Here is an 11610-nt window from a genome sequence, read left to right on the forward strand (position 1 = left end):
TCCCTGTGGGCTTCCCATCACCATATCACCCATGTGCCGTCACCATAGGCCAGTCCATTTCCCTCCCACCACTGTTTTTGATTCTATTCCCGATTCCAACCGCATAAAATGTCTCTGGTATATGGCTGTTCATTATTATTATTATTTTATCGCCTGGTCCATTATACTCCTGCTATGAGTGAAACCATCTGATATTTTTTCTTTTCTTTCTGGCTTATTTCACTAAGCATGATCCCTTCCAGCTCCATCCACGTTGCTGCAAAAGCATGTGTTTATTATTCTTATTATTTTGGTTGCTGAGTAATATTCCATTGTGTATATGTAACACCTCTTTTTAATCCAGTCATCCACTTTGGGTATTTGGATTGTTTCCATGCCTTTCCAATTGTAAATAAAGTAGCAATAAACATGGGATGCAGGTATCTTTTTGAATCAGTGTTTTTGTGTCATTTGGGTAGATACCTAGGAGTGGGATTGCTGGGTCGTAGGGAAGCTCCATGTTTAGCATTTTGAGGAACCTCCAAACAGTTTTCCATTGTGGTTGTGCTAGTTTGCATTCCCTCTAGCAGCATAGCAGAGTTTCTTTTTCTCCATATCCTCGCCAACATTTGTTGTTGAGAGTTGTTTTAAGTTGGGCCATTCCCACTGATGTGAGGTGGTATCTCATTGTGGTTTTAATTTGCATCTCCCTTAACAATAAGAATTTTTGTAGCCAATAATGACTGGTTAACTATGTTACAAATGAATTAATAGTGAAATGTTATAACAAGTTATTTACTATTTTCTAGGAAAGTTAAACAAAAACTTAAAAAGCAGAAAACTTGCCTTAAGATCTCAGTCTTCTAAATCTATTATGGAGCAAGGTCCTTAAAAAAATAAATATTTCTTTTTTTCCTCTTTAAAAATAAGCAGTCTAAGGATGAAAATATTTGCCTGTCATATATCTGACAAAGGACAGATAGCCAGGATCTGTATAAAGAACTCATACAACCCAACAAAAATAAAGTTAAATAAAAAAGTGGGTAGAAGAACTAAATACACACTTCTCCAAAAAACAAACAAACAAACCAACAAAAAACATATGGGCAGTCAACAGGCACATGAAAAAATACTCATTTTCACTTATTATCAGGGAAATGCAAATCAAAACCACAGTAAGATACCACCTCCTACCTGTGAAAATGGCCCCTATCAAAAAAACCCAGGAACTAGTGTTAAGGATGTGGAGATAAAAGAACCCTTTTATATTGTTGGTGGGTTGTAGACTAGAACACAATATAGAGGTTTCTCAAAATAGAAACTAAAAATAGAGCTAACAGTTCCACTGCTAAGTATCTGTCTGAAGAATGCAGCATTGTTTACAATAGTCAAATGATGTAAATAACCTAAATGCCTAAGGACAGATGAGTGGATTCAGAAGATGTGATATGTTATATTATACACATGGAATACTAGTTGGTGTTTTTTTTTTTTTTAAAGATTTATTTATTCATATAGTACTGGGGTACAGGCAGAGATACGGAGGGTGAGAGGATACACCAGAGACAGAGTGGGGAGCAGAACAGGCAGATCGACGAAGTACACTGCTGAGGGGAGCAGTGGGCGGGTCAGGAGAGATCTGCCACACCCTGAATTCTTTATTACAAATTTTTTTCCTAGTAACCAAGAGAGAGAATGAATTCTTAGGTTTCTTGGTAAGGCTGACTGGTCCTTTGTTAGTATGTGTTCATGTGTTCTTTATATACATTTGAAAAACTCTCCCATTACAGGACCATTTTAAAGTTAGGAGCCCTGCATTAAGTTGCAATAGTAAAGGGAAAGAAACCAAGGTTCATTAAGTTGAAACTTGTCTAGTCTCACAGGTAATAAATGACAGACCAAACTCAAATCCTGGGTATCTGACTTCAGACCTTATACCTTTTGTTTGGGGCATATTGTTACATCACATTGCTGCATATAGGACTTACGTCTCTAACTTTTATTTTCCTTTATGATATTTTAAAATAATGTTAATATTTATGTTCATAAATACTATCTTTATAAAAAAAAATGAGACTCCTTGAGTCAAAACTTGCCCAAGGTCACACAGCTAATAAATGGCAGAGAACAACTCGAAATCTGTACTTCTGACTTTTTGTTTTGCTTTAGCTTTTTGTTGTATCACACTTACATATAGGATGCAAATCTCCAACTTTGCCCTCATTTTAATCATATTTTAAAACAATGTTAATATTTAATCGTCTTTAAAATCCAGTGTAGGACGCAATGTGATTACCCTGTTTTGTAAATGAACAAACTGATGCCCACCGTGGTAATTTATCTCGAGCAAGTCTAGTAAATGAGATAATCAGAGACTGAAACCAGACAGTGTGTGTGCCTCGGGGCCCAAGCTCCAGCTACTGCACTGTGGCTGGAACCATCCAAAAGGACCTGTGGAGAGGATGTTGCTATTTGACCTCGGCATAGTCATGTATCGTGCATGCTCAGCTGAGCTTAAATTTTATTATCTGTTCAAATACTACGGTCTTTAGAACATTTATAAAATGAGGGAATGTGTCTGGTTTGTCTCAAAACGTAGCCTGCTTTTTGTATTTTAAACTCTGACTGGGTGGGTGGAGGATGAGGAAATGGGATGAAAACAGGGGTAAGAAGAACACAAGGGACTGTGGTGATGGTGCACTGGTGAATTGGTGGTGGGAATTTCTTGGGGACCATGCAGGAGGAGATTAAGTATACATTGTGTATACGTTGTATAAAAATGAAAAATTATGTAAAACATATATAAAATATTAAAAGTAAAATAAAATCTGTGGCTCAGGGCCTCCCTGGTGGCCTAAGGATTAAGTCTCAACCACTACTGCCTGAGTTTGATTCCCAGCCTGGGAGGTGCCCCACACCTGGCGCAGCAACCCTCTCCTCTCTGTTTGATGCTCCCCTGAGCTGTGTAGTTCAGTAAATCCACCTGTTCTGCTGCCCACTCTCTTTGGGGAATCCTCTCATCCCCTGTACTTCTGGACTATACCCCACAAAAATTAAAAAAGAAAAAACTTTAAAAAACCCTGTAGCTCAGGTGCCTTAAAAAAATTAAAAAGAGGCTGTCTCCTTTTGAGAGCCCATTTTCAAAGTGTTTTTATACAAGAAAGTAAATATTATGTAGGTTATGTAAAATGTAAGGATCTTGCCCCTATGGAGAGTGGAAAACTTGACTAAATCAATGTAGACTGTATGAATGGAAGAGAGCAGTCATCCATTCTTTAATCCATTTGTTTTTTAGACTTCTAGGTTGCTCCATGGGAATCCTTCAACACAACTCATCCTCTCTGCTGCATTTCCACTACAACAGAGCACTTTCCCGCAATCTCACCACCAGCAACACCAGTCTCAGCAGCAGCAGCAGCAGCTGACTCGACACAGGACTGACAGTTTGACCGACCCTTCCAAGGCTCCACCGCAGTAGCACACGTGCCGCCGCTCTGGCCTCAAGGCAGGAAGGGGATGGTCCTTAAAGAGCTGCTCAGCTGACCTGAGGATAGAAGTTAAAGTCCCAGCAGTTTCATGAGATACAGTATTGAGTGTTCTTTTTCCTGGAATCTGTTAGTAGGAAAAATGCTGCCTAGTGCTGTAAATGTACACTGAATACCAGCCAGCAGATGATCATAGGGCTGTAGCCAGTTCTGACAGTGTTTTACTTGCCCAGATATTTTCTTTTGATGGAAGAAGAGTATATTGCCAAATGTTAAGCTCAGCTATGTAACATGACCTCCAGTTAATCAGAGAGGCGCTAACAAAGTTAGTGACTTTTTTAGTGGTTCTGTGCCTGTTTTCAAGTGTTACAGAGGATACACCACTGCCACGTCAGGGTTTGCTTACAATGATGCCATGAAGACAGTCCAGTAGACTCGGTAGGTCCCCTTCCCCAGCCCCTGTCTGTTTTCAGATAATGATGGACTAGTAATTAGTTTCAGAATATTCTGTAGGTTCAAATTATCTATGTGTAGATGCTGTAAAAATACCATGTATGTGTCTGGATAAAAGGTGAGAAAGCAAAACGTTTTGTATGCTGCATGAAAGCATAATCTCCTCATAGGTATGAGGCATTTCCTTAGATTCTGACACTATGTGCAAAGTAATACATCCTCAGTTTTTCCTTTTGTTTACAACATATATAGTGTTCTATTTACTTTTCCAGGGCACAGGTCTTTTTGTTCATACTTTAGCTGTGATGTCACAGTTTGTTCAGTGAGATATGATGTGCTGCTGGGAATGGAATTTTTTTTCAGGTTAAATTATTGAAACAACAGGATTTTCAAGTTACTCAGAAATATCCCTCATTTCATTATTTTTCAATTATGTTTGAAAATAGGATTGCACTGCTTTTTTTTAGATGGTTGCGAGTTTTGATCACATTTTGATATAGTTAATAGTTGGAAATAGTTGTGTAAACAGTTTTCAACAAGTCTGGAAGTAATTTCAAGATTGTTTCAGTTCTAGGAGTAAAATTTGCACACAAAACATTTTGGCACTTTTTAACATTCTCACTGGTGGGAATTTTAACTTTTAAAATTTGTTGGAATCTTTTTATTATCCTTCACAATTTCAAAGCTTCTTTTAGCCAAATAATTCAGGGTTATTTGAGGGGGAAAAAACCCATAGTGCCTTGATTTTGATTCAGGTGACAACTCACCATCTTGAACTCATTGTCTGGTTTCAGTAGCAGTTTTGAAACCTTAGTACATTTTTAACAGCATGTGGGTGTCGGTGCCACTACTACTCTCCTGAGTTCTACGAAGACTACTTTGAGTCTCTTGAACTGGAGGTGCAATGTTATAAAAGATGACATCATACCATTATTAGTCATTAATGTGATTGCAAAGTTGTTTTCCTGAGTCAGCATCTTCCTTTGTTAAAGCTAAATAGTCTCAAGAATTAACAATAAATATTTGTTAGATATGATCTTGACATTCCTATAAAGTAAAAAGAAGGGACAGGAACTGGCTTGCCTTCACTGCAACGCTAGGATATTGTAACTCACATGCTTCCTAAACATGAACTAAGATTTCATTTGGCTGTATTATATTCTAAAGGTAATAAATTCCAACAGAAATTGCATGTAAATACAAGAAATAATTTTGTAGGCTTTATGGTAATAATAAATCTACAAATGTAGAGCAAAGGAAAATTAATGGAATACATCAGAATATCAAAAAATTGTTACTGAGGAAAGGGAGGACAGCAAGCTGCAATAAATCAAAATTGATCTTAACAGAAAATATATAAAGAATTGATGCTAAACAGAAAAGGTTTTCAATAGTGAAAATAACCTTATACAAAATTGCTAGACAGAGGAACCCTACCCTAAGTCTTTTCCTAAAACCCTAAGACTTTTCTGACCTCACCTTTGCTATCCTTAAAGGATAAGCTTTATCTTTCTGTAGAAAACTGTACCTAGCTACATTTAAATTTAGAAAATGATTTAGAAATGTTGAAAAATAAAACAACCAAAGAGAGTTGGTAGGTACTTCTACAAATAGAAGTGTCATTAGATTCCAGTGAATAATTAACATATCAAGGAGCCCCTTTTCTAGATAAATGATCATCTAGAAGAGATTTCTGACTTTATCTTGAATGTCAAGTATGTATGTGTATTTGAACATACATAATCATAGACAAAATTGGTGTTCTAGAATATGGCAAGAGTATTAATTTTCACCCCTTTCAAATTGCCTTTCTCAACCTTATGCTGTTCCATACACATCTGAGTTGTGCCTCATTTATTTACTGGCAATATCTAGTGATATGGATTTAGCTAACAAAATTATATGAGGAACTACAATATTAAGGTTTATCCTCTAAATACAGTGAACCATGAGTACTTTTACTTAGGTTAAAAAACAAACAAGATAAGCCACAAGGTAAACCTGTAGACTATTCATTTTCTTTTCCACCAGACCCTTCATTTTCCATCCTCACAAATATTTGGGAAAGAAAATTAGGTAAGATTTGGCTTGATCATTCCTGTTCTCTATAGTTCATCTTCCCCCCACTTAGAATTGGTCACTAAATTTAAAGGATCAGCAGCTGGGTGCTTTTCCTGTGCTGTCAGTGTGAAGTGTTGTATTGGAAGAGCTAATAAGCACCAGCCACCTCTCACTTCTTAGTTTTCCTCCTGCTGCCCTCCCATGTAAGAATTAATACTTGAGCATTCTGGTAAAGATTCAGCAGTTAACTAGTTCCTTTCTGTAGCCAAAGTTGTTTACTAAAATCGTAAAATTTAAGTCATGAAAAAATACCAAATAAGAACCTGTTTCAACTACTAAAAAATCATTATCTTCCCTCTGCTTTACTGTCATATTCAGTTTTCCTTTAAGTATTTTTACTGGGTGGCACCTTTTAGGTTAGCAACTGTTGAAGACAAGGAGAAATGTCAGCTGTTCTGCAGCCAGCTTGCTTTGGAGTGTTGTGACACTGGTGTGTCAGTATTGTTCTATCAACTACAAATGAGAACTATAAGAAATAACGTTGCTGCTGAGAGAGATGTCAAACTAAAACCTAAACTAAAAGTACTCCATTTTTTTAGTGGAAAATACTGAAAGAGGAGAAAATATGGGGCATGTAAGTCAATAATACAGTGCAGTCTCCAAACTCTGCTCTGCATTGAGGGGATAATTTGAGTCCTGTGCTCCATTTTGTCACACAAACGTGGTTTAGGAGTGCACTAGTAGTAAAAAGATGTCAGCGACTTTGAGCATTTTGTTGTAATACACTCAGTGTGGAATAGTAAAATGTTGTTTGGAGCCTTCGGAAGTGCTATAGTAGTTGCTCATTGCCTTAAAGCAGTCTGCTTGCAGGTAGGTAAGGGTGCTGAAGCAGTGCAGCTCCATAAAGAACATTTTGTCTGGAAGGGATATGACCCCTTAATCAAGAAGCCTTAGAACAGGAACTCTTTAAATAGTGCCCTGCTCTACACAGGTGAAAATTATTGTACACAGAATATTACTCTATTTTAAAATGTTTGTTCTACATTGAGGTCAATGTTTTGTTTTTTGTTTTTAAGCATTTTACTCTAGTATTGCTCATTTCTACCTTCCCCTCCCCCAACCCCCCATGACTGAAAGTTTGCTGATGAACACTTAGGTAAAACTTGTTCAAGTCTACAACCTTTCCAATATCTGTGACCCTGTTCTTAGTCCCTTGGGAGTCAGTGTTGGAAGGTAGGAACACTGGATATTACTGTTGCTGAATGAGTGACTAGGAGTAAACTGATTGAAATTTTTAAATTGTGGAAAAGAAACAGCACAAAAGGCACTTGCCATCTTCATAGGGATTGGAGAAAGAGAGCCTTTTCAGTTTGTTTGGGTTTGGTGAACATTCTTCTAAACGGAGCGTCTGAAGTAATTGCAAAGGAAAAAGAGTTGACTATTTTTATAGCATATTTAATATATTTGTATATAACTATGAATATAGTAGGAATCCTCCACATGCCTCCCATTTTTCTAATTTACCCCCCTTTTGCCATAGCACTAGTATAGCCTCATCCGCATGGGTAATGTGCCTACTGTCAGCCTACCAAAAGATAGAGCTGCTGCTTTCTGAGACAGGTGAGAAGAGAGACTCTCATGCCTGGGGATCCTTTATGCAGGAATAGCACACACTTTCAAACAACATACCACAGTCTAAAAGCATCATTTTGAAATGTTAACAAGCACTTTATTGCAATTATTCATTTTGATAAAGTTTATTCTCTTAGGCATTACTATTTCTAAAGGATCCCCAAATCATCACTTAGATGAAATTTTAAAAATGACACATTTCTGAGAAATGTTTAGATCCAGTGAACCAGTAGGTTTATGGGAGTGATTTCAAGGTAGCCAAATGTACTTTGATTTGTTTTGAATGTGGTAGAGTCAAGAGATTATTATAGATGCCTAGTTCCATTTAGACACTATTGTAAACTATCTTGCCTATTGTGTGGACACCAAAAGAGACCAATGAGCCTGTTTATCTTCAGAAGACTAGGAAAATCTTATCGGTGTGAATAGATGTATAGAACTAACCTAAAAATGATTGATAGTAATATTTTAGAATACAGTAACTTCAAGAATTATTATGGGTGTTTTAAATGTGCTCTGAAATGTTGGCATGTCATTTCAGCATTTCCGTTTGAATTGCTCTTGTCATGTTTTTGCACAAAAAGAACTGAGAAAATTACTACTTTGCTTAAAGAAAAGGAGAAGTATAATTTGGTCTTATTTTAATGTCTCCTGTGGAAAGAAACACTGGAGATGAATTTTGTTGGTATAGTTATTAATTCAGGGTTTTTAAAACAGTGTTGAACAGCCCACAAAAAGTTAAGCAAACGTGGATGTTTAAAAATTAAAACACCTTTTTTCCATGTGACTGTTTTGCATATTTTCCCCCATGTCATAATTTAACACTACATTCCTTGGATTTCTTTAATAAAATATTTTGCAGGTTCTGTTGAGTATTTAACAATATTTTGTAAGCTGCCTGGGTTTTCCTAAGGAAACGTTCTTTAGTAAAATAGGATATTGTTTATGAAGAAACTATTAAGTGAGATTCCATCACTACCACCAGCAAACACTGAGGGTGCTTGCATTAAGTGACAATCACAATAGTATTTATGGGAGAATTTAGAAAGTGGTTTTAAAGAAGCAATTGCTTTGAAAGCAGTTCTCTGGGTTTCTTGAATAAAAATGGCTAAATGTATTTATTTATATTTTTAAATATCTGTTGTTTTCTCATCAGTGATTTCACAGTGTCATGTATTTAATTTGTGGTTTGTTTTGTTTTGCCTCGTGATCTTTTTTCTTAAAGAAGTGGCTCTTTCAATCTGAGGTTCTGTCTCTAGAGCTCTCACAATCACTTTTCTTGGGCAATCCAAATCTGACTTCAGGACGGGAGTGGCGGGCCCAAATCCAGATGCTTCTGCACTTCTGTCCTGTTCTCAAGTAAGAAAAAAATAACTTTTCAAATCTGCTTCATAGAGCTCCAACCTTTTCCTAGTTTCACCTGCTGCCTTTTCTATTTTATGGACACTTTTTATACAGTCACTTCCCCAACACAGGCCAGTATGACAGGGCCAGTGGCACACATTGCCTGTACTTTGCCCACATAGGGATAATGTTAGTACATTGATGAGCATCTTCTAATGGCTGTCCCTATCCAATCCATATTGAAGTCATTTAAAGTCCTAACATATGAGATGAAAAAATATGTACTATACACACTGCAAACTCTTCTACAAAAAGTGTTTGCTGTCTTTATATAGTGCAATGTTGCTTGGTCCTTTAAAAACAAAACCTTTACACACAGCACTGTCCATTAAAGCAGTGCTTGAAGATTTGAAACCTAGAGTTGAGGATACTTCTTGCTGGTATGCACTGAAACGTGATTCTCCACTTGAGGGCTCTTGAGAGCGACAGGTCAGGGACAGGGCATACTGTCTACTTCTGGAATTCTTTAGAGAAAGGCATGTCAACCACAGGTTGGATTAAAAAAAAAAAAAAGTTCAACTTTGAGGTTAAATTGAAGATGTTGGTTCCCAATGTATACTTTTAAATTGCTGAGAAAATTGTGGTATCACTTGAAAAACTACATTCAAATGTTTTGTAATGTTTTTAAGTTGACCTATACTGGTGCAAATTCACTGCTGGCAATGGTTGTACCAGTACTAGAGTTCAAATATAGGAAAAGCTATATTCAGATTGAAGTATTTTGTAACTAGACAATCACCATCAAGCAAAAACATTGGCCAAGAAATGTCCTCTAATACACATCAGCCATGACTGTAAGTTAGGTCATTCTGGAATTACTCTGATCATTCTTACTGTTGTAAATTGGGGAAGGCCTCAGTGTGGCACTTGCACATTCACTTTATGTAAAGATTGAAGCCCAAAGATGAGTTAAATTCAGTGCTGTATTAAAACCAGTTAGTGCAAAAAAAAAAATGTTTTATCTCTGTAAATTTTTAATTGTTAACATTGGTTGGTAGTTGTAAAACCATACACCAAATTCTTTCTAATGTTCTGTGTGGTTCTTAGTGTGCTACTCTTGACATCGCTGTCTTTACTGCTTGGTTCTTGATTTTAAGTAAGAGTCAGATATAGCCCATCGTTCATACTCCTGAAAGGGTGGAGCTATAAATGGCCAGCCATCTTGAGATGGTTATGTATTTTTCCTAAAGCAATCCATCTAAATTGATGACAAAAAAATGACTGAAATTTTCTAGGTATTTGCCCCAGTCCTAAATTGCACAGAAGCATGAAGGGATACTGAATGGTTTCCACGGTGCTATACTAGGTTCTCTGCTGATTCTCATGAGGTATGTTTGGAAATACAACATTGTATAAAATATGTGGATCATTTTGTTACCAGTTTAATATTGCTATTTTAATTTGGTGTTATAATTGGTTCTACTTGTTTTTCTTCAAAGAGGTAAAATATGTTATTAGCCTACCTCCACTAAGGCCTCTTGCTGTATAATCACTTTCCTAGGTTATGATGTGCATAGTTTTTTTAAACTACATGTACTATTATAATGCTCTTTCCCATAGACTCTTGTAATGTATTCAGAACCTTATAGTAAAAGAGCCAAGCAGTAGCATTGTTTTTTTGTAAATGTAGAGTCAGACTTTGTTTCCTTACTCAATTTTAAAAATAAAAATACCTCAGTGCTATGTTTTTCAGTATCACCTGCATTTCTCAAAAAAAAAAAAAAACAAAAACAAAACACCTGCTTTATGTGGCACATAACTTGTAAGAATCACATTATTTTGGAATTTAAAAAAAGGACTATTAAATATTTTAAAATCACCACCAATGACATTTCCTTTTGTTTATTAACAATGGAATCTAACTGCAGTGGGAATTTTTACCTCACAGCTTGGATCCCGAGCTTCCAGATTCCCTCAAGGTAGCCATGTCCTGTTCCAAGACGGTGGTGCCCCAGAAAGCTAGGCTGTTATTCCACGCAGTAAGTAATCTAGTCCGGGAAGTAACTGGCTGCACTGCTAAATTGGGCTATGATTGTAACAGCTACTTTCGAACAAGCTACTAACTTTTCTGTTCTTGAAAAGAACAGTTTTAACCCAAGGCAGTACCGGGACAATACAGTCTGAGGACTTAACCTGAAATTTCTCTTAACTCATGGCCCTTGTATAATAGTTTTTATGGTAAAGAACTCCTTAAAAGTTTCCCTAAGCAACTTTCATCAGTGTACGCTACTATTACTTTTTAACTTGATTCACATTTTCTGATCTTTCTTTCGTAATCTCTTTGAATTACTAGAGATTTAAATTACTATAGATTGTCGACTTTTAGTAGTTTGGAGGAAACCTGAATTGCTCTGGGTGTGCTAGTATATCTCACACAAAGCACACGTCAGTTTTCTGTAGAGAACTGCTTTAGGGTTTAGTGAGACTCATGGCAGTGTGGCTGCATATGGTAATGACAGGTCAGGCTGGGAAAAACCAGTTGTGCTGCTTGGCTGGAATATAGTTAGAAAAGTTAGAATATATGTGCTTAAATGACAGTGATTACTGAAGTTGCTGTGATAAAATGAGGTAAATCTTACTATAAGAATAGTTAAGA

The 11610-nt window shown here is 36.6% G+C and overlaps 1 protein-coding gene across 1 annotated transcript in view; it reads left to right on the forward strand.

Moving 5' to 3' along the window:
* The window catches only part of CLOCK (clock circadian regulator), a 76697-nt gene extending 72337 nt beyond the window's left edge, over window positions 1-4360 (forward strand). Inside the window, exon 22 of the mRNA XM_004681284.2 lies at window positions 3275-4360. Within this exon, the coding sequence (XP_004681341.1) occupies window positions 3275-3457 (183 nt within the window). The 3' untranslated portion in view covers window positions 3458-4360. The remainder of the gene's footprint in view (window positions 1-3274) is intronic.
* The last annotated feature ends 7250 nt before the right edge of the window (window positions 4361-11610 follow it).

Source organism: Condylura cristata, unplaced genomic scaffold (assembly GCF_000260355.1).
Source record: "Condylura cristata isolate star-nosed mole 26May11 unplaced genomic scaffold, ConCri1.0 scaffold00012, whole genome shotgun sequence".
Classification (NCBI taxonomy): domain Eukaryota; kingdom Metazoa; phylum Chordata; class Mammalia; order Eulipotyphla; family Talpidae; genus Condylura; species Condylura cristata.